Raw genomic sequence first — 22,887 nt, forward strand, 5'->3', positions numbered from 1 at the left:
ACTAAAATGCATGCAAATAGTAATCAAAGTTTACATAACTTACTTTTTGGTTACTCTCATCTCCTCCATCTATCTCTGAACTCGGTGAAACTTGGCCCTCACTCATAAATGGGGTCCAGGAGGGACGAGGAAACCCACATCCTCAGGCGGTGAGGGACAGAGCTGACACTGGCTCACCTGTTCTCCACGCTATGGCCTGTGCCCTGGCCTCCCACACACATTAAGCTTTAACATAAGCGGTGCTCCAGCAGGCCTGATGTTGACAGCTGTTCCTTCATTACTGGAAAAATGAGGAGGTTCTGAAAATCCCACCTCTCTTCCCAGTTACTTGCTTAAGGGTTGATGTGCTTTGGTTCATCCACGTGTGATACAAACCCCAAAGAGAGCCACGGCTGGGACGGTCTTCCACAGACTCAAGTGGAAAACCCGGGCGTGACCCTGGGAAGCTGCAGAGCTCACCTCCGGCATGATTTCTATCTTCTCATACCGACGCTTGAAGGGCAGGGCGAGGACCTCGGCGCGCCGATAGGACATGGCGGGTGGCTGGCAGTCGATCATCAGGTCCATCCGGTGGGACTGCGCCGGCGGCGGCTGGGTGTACTGCTCAGGACAGACCACGTGGAGGGGCTGAGGAACCAGCGGGACAGGGGCAGCGTGGGGGGAGAAGGAGGAGGAAACAAGAGGCGGCCGTGAGGCAGGAGAGGCCGCGCGCTGAGCCAACCCTCCCTTTGCGGTGCTCAGGCTCACCACTTGGCCGTCTCGGATTCTCATCCTGTCAAACCCAAGTAACCAGTGAGCGAAGCAGGGGGAAAGAAGAACAAAAGTTTCAGGGAAAAGCCCTGATCTGCCGGCCATGTCGACGAGCAAGGGATTTACTGCCTTGGTTTGCATTTATTTTTCCATCATATTTAAGTCACTTTGATGGTGACCTCCATGGGTCTACCCTCAAATGGCCGCCGAGTCCCTTGAGGGCAGTGTCCTCGTCACTTACCATCATCGACTTGGTACTGCTACTGGCTGATTAGCAAGAACTGTGACTTTTTGTGCTAGTTTGGATTTCTGGTCAGGATCTGCAGGTCTACTGGTACTAGGCAGTGGGCAATGGTCAGGCCTTATCCTCAGTTGTGCACGACACACTGAATCAGATAGAATTTTTTTTTTTTTTTTTAACAAATGTCTCTTTTTATTATCTTGAGAGAAAACCAATTAGTAAGCCAATGTTTACTTTGGCCAAATAGCACCCAAATGCCAACCGAACGTGGCACCCAGAGAGTCAGGGCATTGTCACTGCCTTTACTGAGGAGTCTGGACCGAGCCTCAAGTTCCCGGAAGAACAAGGCTTCCAACGGACCTGACGGATTGAGTTTCAAACCGCACTTGTCCTTTAGGACTGACACCTCTCCTCCTCTTCAGACTGCCTTCCGCCCTCCTTCCTGCCTGGTTAGCATCTTATAACTGTCGCAAACCCAGTCGACTCCACAGTCACTGCCTGAGGACTCTCCCCAGGTTCTCCTCCCCTGCAATGGAGACCAGGCGGCCTCCTGCTTCCCTTATTCACACACCACCGAGGGGCTGGGGAGTCTGCCGTGGTTCAGGGACAGAGGGTGACATTACTCAGGAGTGAAAACAACAGGCTCTTAACTGTTTCTTCCAGCAAGTTGACAGGCACACAGTGGTGTATCAAATCGCTCACGGAAATTGGAAGTGGCTTAACTGCTCCAACCATGTCTAGAGAAAGGCCCAGCAAGCTCAGGGTCACCGTCAGCTGTTACCCTGCGCTCCGGAGGCCTCCAGCTTTCTCTGTTTCCTGCTACCCTTCCTTAGAGTTTCCTGTTAGCGCCTCTCCTCCTGAGGTCGGGGGTTCTGTGAAGAGGAGGAAAGTGATCTCCCAGCTCAGGCTGAGAAACGTAGGGAGCCAACCACACCTCGCTCAGCGACTAGGGTCCAGGGCACCCCCGCGCTCACGTAAGGTCCCGGGCACACCGAGGTGATGGGACATCAGAACCCTTCCTCTGGCCTGTTCCGAGCTGTCTTCCTCACCAACTGCCACCACCCCTCCAACCCCGAAACATGGGCCACCCAAGTGATAAGTGACCCAGGGTGGTGAGTTTTTCCTCCCCGTTCTCCTTCTGGGCCAACAGTGTTCCTTTCGCCTATGCTCTACCCCAACTACTCCTTCCCTTTCTCTAAGGCAGAAAATGCAAAATGAAACAAACAAACAAAAAAGGGACAACCACCAAACCAAAACAATCCACTAACAAAAGCATAACACTGCGGTACTAACCCACATGTGCAACAAGGGCCCCGTATGTTTCAGTTCAGCTGTCTTTCAGTATGACGAGTATGTTTCTAGAATGATTTTTTTTTGGTGGTGGGAGGGGGCAATTTGCTTTTAACTGGACACAAATGGTCCTCATCAAAAATAAGACACTGTTTACACTTTCTTTTCCTCCCACTTTTGATTTCTTTAGAGGAGAAACTTCTTTCAGGGTGTAAAGCCCAGTGGTTTGGAGTCTGGGGGGTACCGGGCTGAGCACTCTGCAGACCGAGGACGGGTGAGGAAGACAAGCAGTGCAGCTGGCCATCCTGGCCCTCACACCGCAGACACAATCTGCACAGAGATGCCAGGACCGCAGGAGCTGCCAGCACAGTTTCCCCATTACCTGCACTTCTTTGAGCAGCTTTGACACTTGGATGAAGTTCAGTCTCGTGTCAATGGGGCAGTATATGCATTTCATGGCCAAGGGCTGGTAGGGAGCCAGTGCTTCCAGGTAGGAGAAGTCGGGTTCTAAGGGGAGCACAAGAAAGAAAATTTAAATTGCAGGCAACAGAGGAACGGCCCGGTGAGGAAGCAGCTGGCATTGTCGAGGCCCAGCAGACGGGCAGCATGACAAGGAAAGGCGCTGAAAGTCACGGGAGCCAGACCCCCCATCACGGGAGAGAGGAGTGATTGAGAGCGGGGGGCTGGGCTGAACGCCGCAGGGCGGACGTGGGGTTGGAGGGATGCACGTGAGCTCCAGGTTTTCAACACAGATAGAGAGAGAGGTGAGACAAATGAGGGGGTAAATAAGTACATGGGGAGAAAGGAAAGCTCTTCTTTACAACAAAATGCCAACTAATAAATGTAAAAGAAGCGATGAAATTGAAAAAAAAATTCACCTTTGGCAACCATCACAGTAATAATTTATTTGGACCAGAATCATCAATAGATGCTAAAAAAAATTAGATAAACATCTGGGAAAGACCAGGATAAGTACACAGGCTTGAAGTGTCCCCCACAAGATACTGATTGACACAGAGCAGTGACTTCACAGTGGAGAAATCCAGCACAGGCCACTCAAACAGAGCGCTCAAAGATCACCGCCAGGTAGGAGACAGACCACATGCCTCCTACTTGACAGGATGTACCCAGAAGAAAAAAAAGAAGGATCCTGACCCCATGTCAACAAAATGCTTGTGCTGAGGCTGCGATGCCCCATCAGCAGAGCCAGTGCAGCGCCTGGGAACCGTCCTTGCCACTCTGGCTGGTTTGTCCTCTGCAGAGCCGCTCACCACGGCCGGCCTGGCGGGGACTGTGTGCTGTGCTGGAGGAAGCTGCCCACCTCGGGCCAAAAGCACTGGCTCACTCCTGGTGTGAAAAACAACACGCAGGTTCCTGACACAGTCTGTGCCCTGCGAGGATGCCACTTCCTACGGCCCCAGCTTTCCACACACCACTCCCAGGAACTGACCCGGTGACCTCAGGGCAACTCATAGGACTTCCAGATTTTTTAAATGACCTCCCCTGCAGTAGATCCCGTCTACCCAAGAAGAACCCAGAAACCACCCAAATGAGGCCAGCATGGCTGCCTGGGGGATAAGCACCTCTCTCTGTATGGATACTGTGTGAGCTACAGCTCCCACAGTCATAATACAAACAGATAAGGTGGCCCAAAGCCTCGCAGACATTGTCAACGACACAACTTGTGCTCTGGAAGTGCAACACACCAGTTTAAATGTATACTCCTTACCCAGATGAATGTCTGGTAATGAATGCCACGGACAATCACGTAGCCCTTGCTTTCTTCTTAGCTGGCTGGAGGGACGTTTGCAGTATAGCAACGCCTCTTCTGTGTCTCTGTAATACTGTACCCACTGTCAGTCACATCAGAGCCAACATCTCTGACAGGAGAGACCCCCTCAGTCCCACTACAGACAGCAATCCCTGGATGACTTCCTGCTTAGCAGAACTTGGCAATGGTGAGGCTCTGGGTAGCGTGAATCAACGTCTCAGGGCCTGACTTCCTCTGCCTGTGGCTGAAAGGGGGTCTGCGAGGGAGAACAGCAGCGCCCGACAGCTGCTCTTCTGAGCGCCCCTGGCACTCACGGCCAGGCCACGGTGGCACCCGCCTACTGGACGTAAACCACCTCACATGACGCTGACATGAGAAAAGGCCACGCAGTGACCATGATGGATCAAGACAAAAACAAGACCCTCCCTAATCATGCCTGAACACAAGACCACAGCACCGTCCAAACCACCAAACAAGCAAACACTGCCCTCTCCTGGTTCCATTCTTCTCGCCTTCTAGACAAGAATCACTAAGATACCCAACCAGAGAACTACTGCTTCCTGATGGCACCCAAGCCAGAACAATGAACCCACCTCCAACATCACCTAAGCCAAGGCCCGTAAGTTCTTCTGAACATGCCCGGCGATGCCTCCTGCCTCCCCATGGCGGTACCCCCTCACTGCAAGGAGTCAGTACCCCAACTCTGTTCCATTACTGGTGCGTTCCTGGTGGCCTCTGGTTGGTCCTCACAACAGGCTGAGCACAGGAAGGGCCCAAGCGTCCCTGACCCCAAAGCTCTGGGCAGAACTAGACTCTCCTCCATGGCTTACGTCTTAAAGGTAGTTAGGGAACTCTAAGAAGGCAACTGGTACTTTCTCAACAGGCTTCTGTGCCAGGCGCTATAAGGCGTGCGTTCTTACAACATGTCACTAAATGCACGGAGCTGCCTGAGGATGAGTGACCAACAACCCCATCTTGCAGAGGAAAGTGAGGCTCAGAGCCGTGAGTAACCCGGCTGAGGTTACAGTCACTCGGACCAGATTTCAGATCAAGGTTTTGTTACTTCATTGCCCTAAGATTTTCAAATCCCAATGCTGTCTGAAGACCATGAATTGATAAAATAAGACAGTGATTAAGTAAAACCCCTAACTTGCCCTCATTTAAGGATTAGTTTTATTCTGAGGGGTTGGTCTCCACAAGAAAAATGGCAAGCCAGAGTAAACTATAACCAACGGAGAAAGATCCATCTCCGTAAGTAAGTCCTAAAGGGTAAAGCAAGACTGATTATTAGAATTCCTGCAGTTCTTGAACAGCTTACAAAATCCTATCAAAAGTAGTTCTAGACCAGAAATCTGTCTCAGGGAAAATCTACAAAAACAGATATGAAAGCTCTGTCCAGTACACAGTGATCTAACAGGACATTTTGCTTTGTTCTTACCCTTTCCCTTCCAGTTGCTTTATCCTTTGGTATTTACAACAGAATAGGGATCATATTTATACCTTACTGTCAGATGCTTCCCAGCGTCTCCACGTGGTAGGTACATCCTACCAGGTATGCAGGGATGGTCACAGTGGGAAGGGCAGGGTTTTGTTTTGTTGGTTTATTTACCTGTGAATATGACAGTGTTGAGACTAGATTTTCCCCAGAGCTCCATGAAATGGACCACGTCCCCAAATCGGAGGGAAGGGTGTCCAGTGAAAACCACACACGGCTGTCTGAAGTCGTTGCTGAAGTCTCCATGGATGCTGGGGTAGTGCTTCAGCTTGTTGGTCTGAATGAGCTAGAATACGTTATCAAAAGCACATGAAGAGACGTTAGCCTACCCAGGAAGGAAGAACCACAGCATGGGAGAGTGAACAAGTTAAAAATACAAGATAATGCTATCAATATTAGCCAAAGGTCCAAATTTTTTACCTATAATGTGACTTTCTCAAAAGATGGGACCTTCTGGTAAAATTACCAAATTTAATGGAAACTTCTTTTCAGGTTGTTATGGCCTGATTCTGTCTAACCCTTCCTTTATAGCTTCCTGACACTCCAAGCTCCAGGCCCTGAAGTCCCCAATATTAGTTACTGTTTGAAGTACAAGTTTCCCAAACTCCGTGCACCACCGAGTTCTGTCAACAATAAACACTTCACACAAGAAAACTTGTTTACCAGCACAGGACTGCCTCTCGAGACGGTACAGCTGTGTTAAGTTACTGTGGTGAGGGGCGGGAGACTTAATAAACACAAGGACAAACTGGCTTTCAGCAACGCGGGAGATGTGATGTCCTCACGACAGAGAGCTATAGGAAGAAGCAGGCCGTGCACAGTCTCCAACCTGTCTCAAAAATGAATGTTTTGAACCAAAAAGGTCTTCTTTCTAGCACAACACTGGAACTACTCTCCTAACGCCAGGCCCGACCCGAGGCGACGCCATATACAGTTACGACCACAGACGGCATCTTGTGGCTTCGCTCAGAAGTTCTTCCTGCTGCCTCAGCCCTGCCCCCACTGCCCCACTCTAGTACCAAAAAGACGGCAAGCACCCGTACTTCAGAGACCCTCAACATCAACCAGTAGTGCCGAGATGCTGTCTGACGGGTAAAGGACTGGTCTGTGACCCACCTCAATCCTGTGGCCGCCCGTGACGCCTAAGAAGGGAGCCCAGCCGACAACTCCAACCCAATGCAGTCGCCCCAAAGGCGAGGAGGCGGCCAGAATGGGGCTGCCCACAAATGGAAGCTGCCTCTCTTCCTCTCGAAGATTTAATCTTTAACTCAGAGAGACTGCTTTCACTAGCAAGACTGCCCTGGAGACCTTAATTAGGAGTCACATGCCTGAATGGGATATGAACAGGACAGATGCAACAACCGCTGCATCCCCACTTCCCTTCCAAGTTATATACAAATAAAACTGACATTCTTTGTATAACCCATCTGGCCAAAATCATTCCTTGCCCCAGTTAAACAGGTGAATGGCTGACCAAAGGGCTAGTTCTACTGGATCCATAAACGTCAAGGAGATGAATGGGATTCTAAGAAGAGCGGCAGGTCTTTGCACATAAATTAAGTCACTTTTTAAGGCAAACTGAGATTTTTTTTTTGCCAATCAGATCTACTTTTCCAGCGGACTTACTACCTTTTTCACCATCCAGAATTACCTTTGTGCTGATTTAAGGTCCAAACTGTATAGGCAATGAAGCTGTAGGGTAGGAATTCTGTAAAGCAATTTTTTTTTTTTTATCAGTACTAAGGGCAGAACTGTACTTTCTCATGGGCACTGGTCACATAATACCGATTATCAACTCCATCACGCCCTAATACTGACAAGTGCATTTCAGGAATCCTGATCATGAAGCTATATAGTCTTTTCACATTCTTAACTGTAAATGGGACAAAGGTCATCCATGACATACTTGTGGGTAAGAACATGGTAACACCCTTAGAGAACAAGTTCTGAAGAAACGCTAATTGTTATTAGGGAAGAGGCAAATAGCCTTACAGTGGTAAAGCCCACCATAAAGTATGTTTTGCTACACTTAATTTTCTGACACGAGATACCTAGCCTGAATTTCACTGTAGTAATGACAGAGCTTGCAAAAATCTTGGCTGCTCTAAGAGAGTATGAGGACTGAAAATAACCTCCTCAAAACCTTCCACTTGACATTCTGGTTCATGAAAGACCTGTCCTTTGGAGTAGGAAAACAGCAGTCAGATTTAAAATAATCAGCAGGACAACTGTTGCAATTTTCTTGTGCCGAATAGTTAACTGCATAGCAAATAAGTTAACAAAATCCCTATGCATAAGTACCTGCACAGACATCCCTAACTTGATGGAATTTTTACAAACTGAAAACTTCCACGTTCCCATATGCACATCAATAAACAGCATTCCCAGCTCCTCAGAAATCCCCCTTTGTCCCCTTCCTGCCCCCACTGCGACCTCCAGGATACCCATTCTCCTGGCTTTTAATATCACAGATGAGTTTTCTGTATGTTTGAACTTTTATATAAATAAAATCACACCGTATCTACTCTTTTATATCTGGCTTCATTCACTAACATTATGTTTGTGAAATTTATCTACACTGTTGCATATAATCGGAGTCCCTTCATCCTCTTTGATGTAAGGTGTGAATGTAACACAAGATTCCTTCACCCGTTGATGGACATTTGGGTACATATTTCAGCACTATTACCAAGAGGGCTATGAAGATTTCTGTGCAGATCTCTGGGTGACACACCTGCATTTCTGTTCAGTACACTTTGGGAACGAAACTGCTGAGGCACAGAGGATGTCACAGTCCTAGGTTCAACTTTACTGTCAGTTTCCTTAAGTGGTTATACCAATTTACACATCCTTTTTAAAAAACATAACAAAAAACTGGGAGTAATGCTATTGTCCGATAGGAAGGGAATGCTTAAGTACACTACAGTATGTTCATATGATATGCTATGGAATATTAGGTAGCAATTGTAACAGTGAGGCACACAGATAAATGTCCATGATACACCCACCACTGGGTGAAAAAAAAAAAGCAGTAGAAACAAAATTGGGCACGCACAGCCACATAAAATCACTCACTGGTTCTGTGACGAAGGGGGAATTTTTCTGTTTTCTAAACTGAAATGTTCTTATTTTCATCATTAAAAATTTATACAGGGCTTCCCTGGTGGCGCAGTGGTTGGGAATCCGCCTGCCGATGCAGGGGACACGGGTTCGTGTCCTGGTCCGGGAAGATCCCACATGCCGTGGAGCGGCTGGGCCCGTGAGCCGTGGCCGCTGAGCCTGCGCGTCCGGAGCCTGTGCTCCACAAGGGGAGGGGCCACAGCAGTGAGAGGCCCACGTACCACCAAAAAAAAAAAAAAAAAAAAAAAAAAAAATTATACAGACATAACCAAATAAAAAGAAGACTTTGGCAATAAGTAAATCATTTATGCAAAAAAGTTAGTAGAATAAAATTCTTCACCCGGTCAATGAAACAGAGGTAGGCTATTAACTGAATAACATACTGGTAATATAATGTGTTAATAAGAAGAGAAAGTAAGGAATCTTGAGTCAGGGTACTTCACTGCCATCTTACAAGGGAAACAAAGGGCTATATCAAATTACCTTCGGATTTTTAAAATCTAATGACCTGCTATATCCACCCATATCTATTTATCTACATTTTGTTCTTGCTCTGACCCAGTGATTCCATTTTCTTACCTCTGCATGAGGAAAAGGCGGTTCTGGGAGATACACCTTAGTCTGTTTGTTGTGACAAAGCCTTTTGAGGAGGAAAAACAGATCAGCAGGTTAGGCAAGGGCGTTCAGTGGCATCTGTTGCCACCTAGTGGTAGCAGCGCAAATACTTAATACCGAAGTTTATTTGAAATTTTCCTGTCAGTGTATCTCACTGTGAATAAAACACCAGCATTTACAGCGTAATCAGGACATAAGTCACTTGAGAGCACAGTTTTAACCTTTGAAATTCCTCAATACATTTTTTTTCTTAAAAAATAAGCTTCTTATTTTGAAGTACTTTTAGATTTACAGAAAAGTTGCAAAGACGGTACAGAGTTCCCATGTACCTTTTAGCTGGTATCCCACTATGTTTGTTAAAGAAATAAACATTAGTACTTTACAGTTAACTAAACTCTAGACTTTACTGAGCTTTCACCAATTGTTCCACTAATGTTCTTTTTCTGTTCCAGGATCTAATCTAAGATACTGTATTGCATTTAGTTGTGATCAAAAAAAAAAAAAAATTTTTTTTTTTGACTGTACCTCGCAGCTTGCAGGATCTGAGTTTCCCCAACCAGGGATCGAACCTGTGCCCCCTGCAGTGGAAGCACAGAGTCCTAATCACTGGACCGCCAGGGAATTTCCTAGTTGTGATCAATTTTGAGGAGAAAGTGATACACCTTTTTTTTTGAGACATAGCTTTTCTATTTTATACATGCACCATTTCATTAATAGTTGAACTGGTAACTCAAACTGGAGAATAATAAATCTCTCCAGTAACTCTATCTTAATCTAGACACTGTGAATGTTTTAAGTAGTCTGTGTTTTTCCCTAGCCAGATATGACATTTAAAATATGGAGATTTCTGGGAAAGCAAATATGGCAAAAGGTTAACAATTGTTAAATCAAAGTACGTGGGTGTTCTGTAGCTCTGACATTTTAAAAGTTGGAAAAAATGTATGTAGTGATTATGTTTGTTAAAGCCTGCTTCTAAGAATTCTATCAAAACAGAACTAAAGCATTTCAACAATTCTAACAGATGTTACTTTTGGCAGAATAATTCAGAACTCTGGGGCTTGGATTTTGTCTGAACTTCATTAATACAATTACCTAATTTTTCCTTCTTTAGTTTAACTCAATTTCAAAAACATTACTTTATATCCTTTTTGGAAGAAGTTGTGCATATGGAAACAAGATACTTTTGAAGGGTTACTTACTAATAATATCTAAACAGACAATAGTACTGTCTTTATTTCAAACTCAGGAGGAGAGACAAAAGTTCTTAGTTTAAAAGTTTAATTTCAATTGTTGCAAAGATAATATGCTATATCACTTAGCATCAATACATAAAGCTATAAAACTAAAATACTTCTGTCAAAAAAATCAAAGAGCTAAATGCAATGTGGTACCCTGGATTGGATCCTGGAATAGGAAACAAGCATTTGTGAAAAAACTGGTGCAATTTGAATAAAAGACTGGAGTTCGGTTAATAATAGAGTGCTCGTGTTAATTTCTTAGTTTGGGTACAGAATGCATGGCCATGTAAGATGTTAACACTGGGGGAAAACTGAGTGGAAGGTGTATGGGAGTTTCTGTACTATCTCTGCAACTTTTCTGTGCCTAAAATTATTTACTGAAGTAACAAGTTATTATTCAAAAAACAAAATCAAAGATGAAATTGAAAAAAAGTATCACAATGGGAAACAATGTCTGCAGATATAACAAAGTGTTAGGATCTTTAATACATATATAGAGTTCAAATAAATAGATAAAAGTACAACACCTCTGATAAGTAAATGGGCAAAAAAGGAACAATTTATAGAAGACATAAACATTTTTCTGGAAAGCAGTTTAGATTTGTATAATGAACATTAAAAGCTATTTATACCCTTTGTTCCAGTAATCTTATTTTTAGTAACTAAACCAAAGCAAAAGAGGTAGTCATATATACACAGAATATTAATTGAAAATTTATCACTAAAAGGAAAAAAATTGGGAAAAGCCTGTCCACCCCTTCAGACAATAGTTAAGTAAATTATACTACATATAAATGAGGATTAATGATGTAATAATGCAGTCAAGCAAAGATTATGTCTCGAAGATTTTATAATGCTCTAATCTAGTATTAAAAAATTTAAAGGCAGGATTCACAATGAAATATGCAGCACAATCCCTATATGGAAAGAAGAAATACATCAGAATCTAACAGTGATCTTATTTCTGGACAGTAGGATCATGGGTTCAGTTTTTTTTCTGTTCTCTGTAACTTTCATCTTTTTCTATAATAAACATGTATTACACACATATTAAAAACAAATATCAAAAAATAAAAACTCAAAAACAACCTACTCTTATTTTAGCAGTCCTGAATTCTACCCAATCAGACATTTTGACAATAAGAAAAGCATGTAATGGGTCAAAAGTGGACTTGAAGGGCACACACCCGGTTAGGACACCATCCACAGGGGCCCCCAAGGGCTTGTCCAGGAGCTTGTAGTTTTCAATATTTTTAACTGAGGATCTGGATGAAGAAATTCAGAACATGCTGATTAAATGTGCAAGTCATCCTTAGGGTGGACTACCACTTATTCAAGATTACCTTCCTATGTTGGGGGAGAAAACCTCTAAGCAGAGGATAAAATTCAAAGGCTTACCAATAAAAGTGACTTTTTATTGTTAGTCACTAACAATAAGTCAAACATAAATAACAATGAAAAGTCCTAGGGACAAACATGAATAATATGCACACGGGATGGAGAAGTCTGCCTGGATCTAAAAACAGAAAAAAAGGACCTTCACCACAACTAAAATGGAGAGAAAAAAACTATTTAAAAAGGTGGAGAGGGGAGGGTGCACACTCTAATGCTGGGATATGTTGTACGAATGACACATGTTGTACAGGACGATGTACAAATTACCTTTAAAGTAGAAGCATACTGTGTCTATTAGGTTATCACACCACTAAACGGGATGAAACACACCCTATATATATGTATGTCAGAGTCCCATCCTAAGGCACTACTGGATCCATTGTAAAAGTTAAGTTGCTCTATTTCCTCCTACCTCTGACTTTTTTGGCCAGGTGAGTTAGATTCAAATATCCATCTAAATAGTCCTAAAACGGTTCACCCACTTCATATTGTTCAATAATTTACCCATCCTAGGATTTGATCAAACAATTTACTGCTGTAGTAAAACTTGATTTTGCCAAATATACTACTGAAATGAAAAAATAAGCTAGTTTTTCCTATCAGATTTGGTATTATAAATTTTAGACAACATGAGCTTGGGCTTTGAATTTTTTTTAGCCTTTAGCTTTTTGTAACAGATAGAGGGTAGCATGTGAGAAGGTAAGTGTATAATAGTTTTGTTACTGATTTTGAAAGTGCTTGCTAAGCTACGTCTTTGCACTCCCACCTTCCCGTCTTAATAACAATTCTTCTAAACCCTGGCAATATCACAGATTTGGCTTTCATTAATATAATCTTCACATCACAAACAGGGGAAAACAACAAAATGAAGGTTTCATAGTAATGTGAGAAAAATATAGGATTACTTCTATTTCTTTTCAAATTAAAATTAAGAACATTTTTCTTTTCTTACTGCTTGAATGCACTGAATCACAGGAAGAACAGAGACATACCACTCGGCAAAAATCTGGGAAAACTCGAGTGAACTGTTAGCCACTGGGGAGATGAAGTAGAAAGGAATGCTGGAGAGGCCGGCAGAGTCAATGTACTGATACAGGCATTCCAGAAGGTCATAGATCACTCCAGAAGGGTAGCAGGGGACCAACACGTTTCCTCCGTTCCGGACTGTCAGTGCTAGAAAGGTTGAAGCCACACAACATTGTAAATCAACTATACTTCAATTAAAAAAAAAAAAAAAGAAAAAAAAAAGAAAGGTTGAAGCCAGAGGGGGGGTGGAAAGTAGTATCAAAAGAACAGTTTAACACAGGGAGAACAGAACTTTAAAAATAATCTTTGCATTTCTCTCAGTTTCCTACATCTGTTCCTATAATTCACTTCCTATGTATAACAATTGACTTCTTTTGAAGACTAGCACCAGAGTGGGGGATCCGGAGGCTGACTGAGGATCCGCTGAGTTTTTAACCAATGTCTCAGTGCCTAGGAACAGGGTGTGCACTTAGGGGTCTGGGTTGTCAAGGTTACCAATGGCAGATGAGCTTCAGGACAGACCCTCTAAGCTCCTCTTTTTAGCTCCTGCTCAAAACTTTGCTAGATTTGTCTCTCTTCAGCCTCTGACCACTGCTGAATGACCTATAAGGAAAATAGGCCAAGTTTTTTCTGTTTGACTCATTTTAGTGGCATTTTCTTTCATTAATGTTTTGGCTATAAGAAAATCCTCTATACTTTAAATACTTAAAGTAAGTTATCAAATGAGGAATTGCAACTTACGGTAAAATCATGTTAGAAGCTATAATTGGCTAAAAAAAGACCAAAGATCTCTTAAGTTTGTTTTTTGTTCAGTTTCCAACATAGATTGAAACAAGCAGCGTTTGGGTACACAACTTGAAGTCTCTGATGCCTTTTATCCTCCTCCTACATGTTCCCAACTCTAACATCCAGGTTCTCCTGGATGCTGTGCCTGGAATACTGGCCAACTTGCTATTACTAGAGTATGGAACCACGGAAAAGACCAGATAGCCATCAGGGCTCAAGAGGCCTGGCTCTAGATCTGCCTCTGTCACAAGCTATGCGACCTTAGTTAGGCCACTGTAACCTCCTGGGCCTCAGCTTCCTCATCGCTGATGAGAGGAGTGAACTACATCAGTGCTTTTCAAGCTTTATTTTGCATGAAAACTGCCAGAACATGTTAAAATGCAACTTTTCTATGGTCTCTCTTACTAGGTCTGTGGAGGGGCCTCAAAATTTGCATTTTTGAGAAGTGGCCTCACTGATCTTGAGGCAGGTGGTTAGTGGACCCCACTTAGAGAAACAGTGGATTAGATGTAAAATTCCTTTAAGACCTGAAGTTCTTTTGAGTCCAAGATTCTGGATTATACACAAACATACAAATCAAAGATTCTATCTGAGAACAGTCCGATACTTTCTCCAAGCTAAGAATAAATTACCTTTGTCTTAAAATCATCAAAGAACAAAAAAAGACTAGGATTACTGGCAAGGGCAAGTGAAATTTCAAAGGAGAGTGCCTTCCATGTAAATATTAGATGACAACCACTTCTTTCCCCCAGAGGTGAGGTAATATCACTTACAGTTGCCAGGGGTGAGGGGCCTGAGCGCATTAACTCCTCTTTGGCAACAGTTTTGGACTGAAAGTTTGTGTCTCCTAAAGTTCATGTATTGAAGCCCTCACCCCCAATTAGGTATTAGGAGGGGGGACCTTTGGGAGGTACCCACGTCTAGATGAGGCCATTAGGGTGGAGCCCCCATGATGGGATTAAGAAGAGGAAGAGGCACCAGAACAGCTTTTCTTCGCCAGTGAGGACACAGCAAGAAGGCTGCCATCTGCAAGCCAGAGAGAGGGTCCCTCACCAGAACCCAGCCGTGCTGGCAACCTTCTGACTTCCTAGCCTCCAAAACTATGAGAAATTAGTGTTGTTGAAAGCTTATACTATGGTATTTTGTTACAGTAGCCTAAGCTAAGACAATAAGCAACCTACACATTTCTAAAAGAAACGCAGCATTTCTAGATTTTACTGACAATTATATCCAAAGAAACATACATTTCTTCCAGGTAGCAAATACCCAACAAGTCTCTCAATTCAGTCTTCCCCCAAAAGAAGAAAAAAGTAATACCAAGCAAATAGTGGGGAAAAAAATACACCTGTATCACTGTTGTGAATTCAAAGTATTAACAGTCTTTTCTGTGCTATTATTTGCAAAGCAAAGATATGATTCTTTCTTTCTTTAACTTTGCTTATCCTATAAGCATCCATGACCCACTCCCAAATCCCACCAGAAAGCAAGAAGAATAAGAGTTTCTACATAAATCAAGTGGGCGAATGTTGTATAAAGTGCTAAAAATTCTAATTTACTGTTATAACCACCATTCCCATTGTGCCTTCGGATTTAAGTTGGTTAAGAATTGCTTTTGTTGACAACAGTAGGCTTTGAAGGATGAGCAGAAGGGTGGGAATAAGTGGGGGGAAAGGCCTTAATAGGGGGCGTCAGAGGGTGTGAATGTGAAGGAAAGGGACAAAAACATACCACAGAATCCAGGTACCAAAAAATAAATGTAAAACATTTCACCCTGTTTAAGATTTGCATTGGATACATACCCAGGTTGCTGCAGAACTCTCCCACCATGCCGTCCGGGTTTGCGGTGGGAATCTGGGTAAGGCCTGTCAGAATGAGAACATCGCTGTTTTTGAGAGAAGCTTGGTCCATGGGCTGAAAAACCACAGAGAACTATGATTAGTAATTAAAAAAAAAAAAAAAGGTTAGATATAAGTAGTAAAGGGAAAAGAGAATACAGTTATTGCTCTTTCCATGTCCAACTCATCATCAAGTCATCTCACCTCCTCTAACAAAAAGTCTATCACTGAACAGCGGTTGCCCAAGGGGGATGGGGACCCATGGGAGGGAACTTTATGGGGTGATGAAAAAGTTCTGTGTCTTGTTTGGTATGGTGATGACATGATATGAAAATTCATGAATTGTACATTTAAGATCTTTGGGTTTCACTATACATAAATTTTACCTCAATGAAAAATAAGCACATTATCTTATATTTCTATAATGCTTTGTCCTTTGCAAAAGGCCATCTCACACATATCATTGGTGGCCCTCAAACTTGAGCGTGCATCAGAATCACCTGGAGGTGGATCGCCGGGCCCCACCCCCAGAGCTTCCGATTCAGGTTTGAGGGGGGCCTGAAACTCTGCATTTGTAACAAGCTCCCAGGAGATGGTCCTGGTGCCGGTCTGGGGATCATGCCTTGAGAACCACTGCACTATACAAACTGGTTCTCAAAACAGCTCTGCCAAGTACATGAAATAGGGTACACTGAAAATACAGAAGTTGGGACTCAAAGACCTGGGGTGCGTTTCCCTAAGAGTCAGTGGCAGAGGAGCAAAGAAGGACACTGGATTAGGAATCAGAAATGTAAAGCCTCCTTCAATTCCAGTACCAGCACTGGACCTCAGCCAAGCCTCCGAGCTGGGTTTCTTATAAAATGGGCCCATTTCTTGACCCATCTCCCTTCAGTGGCTTCTGAGAGTCTCACGTGCTAATACACATGATCTTCCCATAGCCTATGAAGTCCTATGGTGTACTATTGTGTGGTCCTTAGGATGTTTTATTTTTGAATTTAACTTTGTTTTCAGAGCATTTCAAAAAAATACTAATTATTTTTTCCAAATAAATCAGGATTAAAATTGGAAACAAAAATGAAGGCTCATGCAAGGATGTATTGTACAACATGGGGAATACAGCCAATATTTTGCAATAACTGTAAATAGAAAGTAACCTTTAAAAACCTTAAAAAAATTTAAAAAGTACTTAATAAGAGGAATAGAAAGGGAAAAAAATGAAGGCCCATGGATTGAGATGCTGGAGAGCTCATCAATGTTTTCACTTTGTAATGCATCTTTTCCTCAGTTTCATTTAACATACTCACCAGAACATCAGAAGAAAAAAGCCAGAAACACCGTTTACTGAGAAGGCTTATCCCTCTTCTTTCTGTTCCACCCCGACTTCCCCCCAAAATTTCAAATAGCAGTGCAGCAAACACCCACCATCTGCATTGCTATCTCTGAGTATACACGCCTTTTGATGTATCATCCTGTAGCATTTTATATACACATGGATATATGGGCTTCATTATTTTTTAAAATAACATGAGTGTGGTTATATGAGCTGCTTTATAACCTGAAAAATACTTCTTTCACACGAATAAAGGAAAAGTACAGTTGTGACAATTACACTGAGTAGCTTCTAATTCCTATTTGCACAGATACATAACAATGCGTGTAAGGGCTTTTCCTTTGCTCAGGAAGAACTAACCTACCTATTTGCACTTCTCCAACAAACACACACACACATATATATGTTCACTGTTTCCAGAGAAGGAGGAAAGGGGAAGTAAAGTACAGAGGTTTACAGCAGCTGACGTGTAATGAGCCTGGGAACGTTCATTGGGTGCGCACACCAAGCAGAAGGAAACTGGAACGGTGACCAAAAGGACCAAGCTTCACTGGATAGCATATTCGGCTTAAAAGCACAACAATTTTATAAGAATCTTATTAGAACAAGCCACTAATGATCCACAGGACTGACGGGGGGATTCAGAGGGCCTAGGAACCTCCTGAAATGGTACACACAATTCTGTGTGCCTGTATACATTTTTCCACAGATTTAATTAGGTTGTCATTTGGGGCCATGACCCCCAAAAGGTTAATTAAGGACTACTGATCTAAACAAAGACTCAGTGGGGAGAAAACTCTGGCACTGAAAAATTATCATCCCTGAACCTCAGCCATTACCACTGCCTTCCTTTGAAAATTAAATGCCCATAATAAAAAACAAAGGCAGGGCTTCCCTGGTGGCGCAGTGGTTGAGAGTCCGCCTGCCGATGCAGGGGACACGGGTTCGTGCCCCGGTCCGGGAAGATCCCACATGCCGCGGAGCGGCTGGGCCCGTGAGCCATGGCCGCTGAGCCTGCGCGTCCGGAGCCTGTGCTCCGCAACGGGAGGGGCCACAGCAGTGAGAGGCCCGCGTACCAAAAAAAAAAAAAAAAAAAAACAAAGGCAGTACTACAACATGACTACCACCGAGCTGGACATTGAGATACTTCATGATCAAGTCAGACTAGATGTTCATAGTTTTAGCCCTAAAACTTGGGAGACATTTCTTGTGGATTCCCAGGGCTACTATAAAAATAGTAGTCTTAAAAGGCTTTTAGTGACACTCTCCAAACCAAGCTGACACTACCATCTCCATTTCATCACCAAAGGGCAAATGCATATATTACTGGTGTCAGTGGTCACTCACTGAGTGCCTGAAGTGGGAACATTTTGTTTAAACACACAAAACCAGAAAATTCCACTGTGTCCAAGAATCAAATAAAAATACCTTACAAAGTTGACAGTCACAATCAAACTTGTGGAATAAAATTTTGAAAAAGCCTAGGTCCAAGGATGCTGTGGTCTTTCTGCTGGTCCTCTGCTGATTAATTTTTTTATACATATATATATTTTTTAATTAAAAAAATTTTTTTAGCTGTTTTGGGTCTTTGTTGCTGTACGTGGCTTTCTCTAAGTTACAGTGTGCGGGCCTCTCACTGAAGCTGCTCTTGCTGTGGAGCAGGGCTCTAGGCGTGCAGGCTTCAGTAGTTGCAGCACATGGGCTCAGTAGTTGTGGCACTCTGGCCCTAGAGTGCATGGGCTTCTGTAGTTGTGGCTCGTGGGCTCTAGAGTGCAGGCTCAGTAGTTATGGCACACAGGCTTAGCTGCTCCACGGCATGTGGGATCCTCCCAGACCAGGGATCGAACCCGTGTCCCCTGCATTGGCAGGTGGATTCTTAACCACTGTGCCACCAGGGAAGTCCCCTCTGCTGATTAATTTTTACTGGACACTTTGCACAGGGCATGAGCAAAAGGAGATCCAGGTTCTAGGCCCTAGAAGCTTATGACCGAGTTGAAGAGAAAACAAGTATGTATAATCAAAAAGGAGGATTTTTCCAAAAGCCATAAAAAATGTAATTCAAATTTCTCGAGTCTGCACTGAGTATCTAAGTGCCAGGACGAATGCAGACTAGACAGCTGCACTAGGCCAGGGGAGGTCACTTGTATATGGCTTTTTGGCAGATGAAGTTTTGGTTCTAGTTTTCTTTCTCTCTTTGGCTAAGGAACTTAAGACTCAATTTCAGGTGGACTTTGCAATGGCTGAGTGACACCCCTCCCCCCCCCACCCCCCCAACCCCCCAACCAAGACGTCCCTCCTACATGCGCCCTCATGGCCTCCAAGACTCATTATCCCAGCACCGACCACATTGAATTGTAATCGCCTGTTTACCTGTCTGTGTCCCCCATGGGACTATGAACCTCCCTGAGAGCAAGGACTTTGTATCCTTACTTCCTGGCAAGATGCCTGGCACACAGAAAACAGTAAATAAACATTCACTGAATAAATGAATACATGAAAAGAACATGCATTCTGGTAAGCAAAGTGAGAATATTCCATTCTAGGAAATAGGCACTACAAGTCAGGAACATGAGATAAGCATGTCAACAGTGGGAGGAGGGCCAGGGAGGGCAGAGAACAGGGGGAGGCAGCCTGTAGATGCCAAACGGATTTATTCGAGAAAAGAAGTTAGGAAAAAGAAAGTATTATTGGTTAAGGACCTAAAAGGTCAGAATCGTGAAGACTGATAGGCTAGGCAATAAGGAGTCAATGGTCTCAAGCCGGAGGATGACATTTTTTAACAATAAACACAGACAATAGCTGAAGGAAGCGGGGTGAGACCAAACAGACGGAGAACACTTCGAAGGCAGTCCAGACAGACATAAAGGGAAAAAAAAAATCACAATTTCACGGCATTTGAGGAGCTGGAAGAAGCAGATCTACACATCATACAAAACAATTAACAGACTTTGGGCAATGGATTGGATATACAGGAAAAGCGAGAAAGCAGACTTTAACATGCTCCAAAATCTGAAGTCAGAAATGCAGTCAAAGGGAAATTTGGATGCAGTGATTTAAAAGAATAAGGAGGCAATAATAAGTCCAGCGTCAGCAAGCTGCAGGTGTTCTGAGGATAGGGAAATGATTTAATCTTTTCTTTTGAGCTTAACGATAAAACAGTGGCATGTGATGTATATGGAGATCTGCTAGGTACCTTCATCAAAGTACTTAACAGAAATGTCAGTTCATTTGGAGTGAGGAAAAGAGAAGTGGGTCTAGGGCCAAGGCTGGAGGGACACTAAGGAACGTGGGAGAGGGGCAAAGACAAGAGAAGTACAAAATGCAGTGAAGAGCTTCCTACCTGTACAACCCAGGAGTTTGGGAAAGGTTAAGTTTATGGTGCATTCACCCTGTAATATGGCAAAAGATCAGGTAGAGCAAGAAGAGGAATACAACAACAACAAAAAGATTGCTACAGAAGCCTAGACTAAAAAGAATGTCAGCAAGAGACTGATGAATGGTGCAGCTGTGAGATGCTGTGGAAAACAGAAAAAGTAAGCTTGACCAGAAACTGATCACTGTTGAGCTAGAGACATGAAATAAATCCAGGAGGTAAAAGATGAGAAAGTAATGTTCACAAACTGAGTTGAACAAGGTGAATAGGAGAAATCTCATCATAGTTAAGAGAGAGACTACGGCAGCAAGTGATAAGACAGTCTTCTGAAAGCCTCTTTCCATATTAAAACCCCTCCGATTTGCTTAAAGGCAGAAAAGGAGGAATCAGTGAAAAAGTTAATGACCCAATGACCTATGCTTCTTTGATGAGAGAAAGTAGGAAATATATTTGGATTCATGAAGCACATCATACCCAGCCTTCTAAGGCCAATTAAAAGCCCACTCTTCCACGAGGTCTCCTAATCCCCAACAGGAAGGGGTGCACCTCACTTCTGAATCCCATAGCACTTCACTGGATTTCTAATCTGAAAGGATCAATCACTTGTACCCTGGAGAAAAGTCCTGTGTGCACTCATCTTGTTTCTCTATGATAACTTGTATAAATCCAGCACCTACCCACCTATGTTCCCCTTACGGCCTAGCACATTTCACTGCCCAAAGCAGGGGTTTAGGAAATACGACAGACTAGATGACGGAAGGAAGGAAGGAATAAACAAATGGATGCACGTAAGTAGCATGTATTACTTTTGAGAGAAGGAAATACTCTGCAGAGAGAAGCTGTCTGCCAGAGAAGAAACAAGACAGCAAGTGTGGACAGAAACAGACAGGAGACCAGCAAGTTGTTCAGTCTCTCCCTCCTCACTTCACGGGATTTGCTTATTGAGCCCAATTCTCCAAACCAATCACAAACCGTGTGTAGCTCAGCTTCCTCACCGCTCCTGCCCCCAAATATATCAAGTTTAACTTTTACTGGTTGGTGCTATGTTGCCAGTGAGAACAGATCTTTGCTTCCTCAGGACCAACCTGAGGCTTTGGGACAACTTGGGGCTGCATCCAGGGACAGGAACAAGCTTCCTGCCCACAGCCCTGGCAGCTGAGGAAGGAACTGTATGCTGCGGTTTGTCCCAGACATTTTTCCTAAGTAACATTTCGGGGACATGGCTGTGTCCTTTACTCAGGAAGAGTGGGCCCTTCGTGGACATATCCCAGGGACAGCTGTACAGAGATGTGATGCTGGAGAATGTCAGTCATCTGGTCTACGTAGAGTAACTGAGGCCCAGAGAAGTGATCGTTTTCAGGTTGTCCCCTCTTGACAGGTCAACACTCAGCCCAGGACTGGCTCTCACGCAGTGGGCTCTGCTGCTACAGAAGGGAGTGCAGAATTGAAGCCCAGGTGTTCCATAGGGACCAGGTTATCAGGGGAGCAAAGGAAGCTTCAACCGCCTATATTAACATGAGTTTTGTGGATGCGGGACAATGTCTTTGTGTTGACCTCCATCCCCAGCTCTGCTGTGTGCATGAGGGTAACCATGTGACTTTAACCCCCCAGTTCTGTACCAGGGTAAGTCTGACACTCCTAGAAAATTCCCAGGGACTGAACCTGATTGACTGTAAGATCCCCATGAAGCCAGGCCTGGAGGGAGAAGTAGCAGCCTACAGATATTTCCATCAGAAGACTAAGGACTAGCTGAAAAATGCTAACATGTACATCCACATGAAGATTTGGAGCAAGTCACTGATTTATTACAATAAAATAAAATACAGTAGAAAAACCAAAAAGCCAAAAAAACCTTTTACTGCAGAGCATCTAGATTAAAGAACTGCATAAACAATAACAAAACATTTGGGGAATTCAGAGGGAAGAAGAATAATATAAAAAACAAAACAGAGCAAAACAAACCTACCCAAGCAACTGCCTGAGCTCTAAAAACCTGATTCAAGGACTCCAAATTTAAGATATTTTCTTTAGATTTAAGGGAAGAATCTACATTTACTACTGCCAAAGTCTTTAAGACCTCAGGAAAACAAACCAGGAGGAGCATCTCCCTGAACTCCAAAGGGAGAAGGATCAGGAAGGGGAGACAGAGTAAATATGGGCAGTGTGGGGTAGAAGGAAACGTTCTCTCAGGCCAGCTACCAGCCTCCTCCAACCCCAAGGGCAAGAAGGAATTCCCACTGTGAATACCAGAAGCTTCAGGGAATTGACTGGGTAGAAATTCTCAATTAATTAAAAAAAAAATTATTTCTTACAAAAAAGATTCTTTCTAAAGTTCTAAGTCAGGGATTCTTAACCTGATGAATAACAATGGGCTTCTGAGGACTCTATAAACTCACAGTCTCCAGAAAATAAATGTAAAATCTTGTGTAGGTGTGCAGATTAAAAAAAAAAAAAAAAAGTTCTCATCAAATTCTTACCACCAGGCTTTTGGGTCCATGACCCGCAAAATGTTAAGAACCACTGTTCTAAGGCAGAAGTTCCCAAATGGAGAGAAGTTTCCTGCTCTCAAAACATCTCTAGCCTCATTCTTCCTGATAGCCACCACCCATCTACTAAGATGTT

The 22,887-nt window shown here is 43.5% G+C and overlaps 1 protein-coding gene across 5 annotated transcripts in view; it reads right to left on the reverse strand.

The window, feature by feature from the left end:
- INTS9 (integrator complex subunit 9) overlaps positions 1 to 22,887 on the reverse strand; it is a 110,284-nt gene that overhangs the window by 14,696 nt on the left and 72,701 nt on the right. For 4 of the 5 annotated variants that reach the window (XM_059071337.2, XM_067039992.1, XM_059071338.2 and 1 more), the window contains 6 exons: positions 15,527 to 15,638; positions 12,908 to 13,088; positions 9,247 to 9,307; positions 5,662 to 5,833; positions 2,664 to 2,788; positions 460 to 627 (listed from right to left, as the gene is read on the reverse strand). In XM_059071337.2, the coding sequence (XP_058927320.1) occupies positions 460 to 627; positions 2,664 to 2,788; positions 5,662 to 5,833; positions 9,247 to 9,307; positions 12,908 to 13,088; positions 15,527 to 15,638 (819 nt within the window). The remainder of the gene's footprint in view (positions 1 to 459; positions 628 to 2,663; positions 2,789 to 5,661; positions 5,834 to 9,246; positions 9,308 to 12,907; positions 13,089 to 15,526; positions 15,639 to 22,887) is intronic. The other variant, XM_067039993.1, reaches the window with a different exon arrangement.

This window comes from Kogia breviceps, chromosome 8 (genome assembly GCF_026419965.1).
Source record: "Kogia breviceps isolate mKogBre1 chromosome 8, mKogBre1 haplotype 1, whole genome shotgun sequence".
Taxonomy (NCBI): domain Eukaryota; kingdom Metazoa; phylum Chordata; class Mammalia; order Artiodactyla; family Physeteridae; genus Kogia; species Kogia breviceps.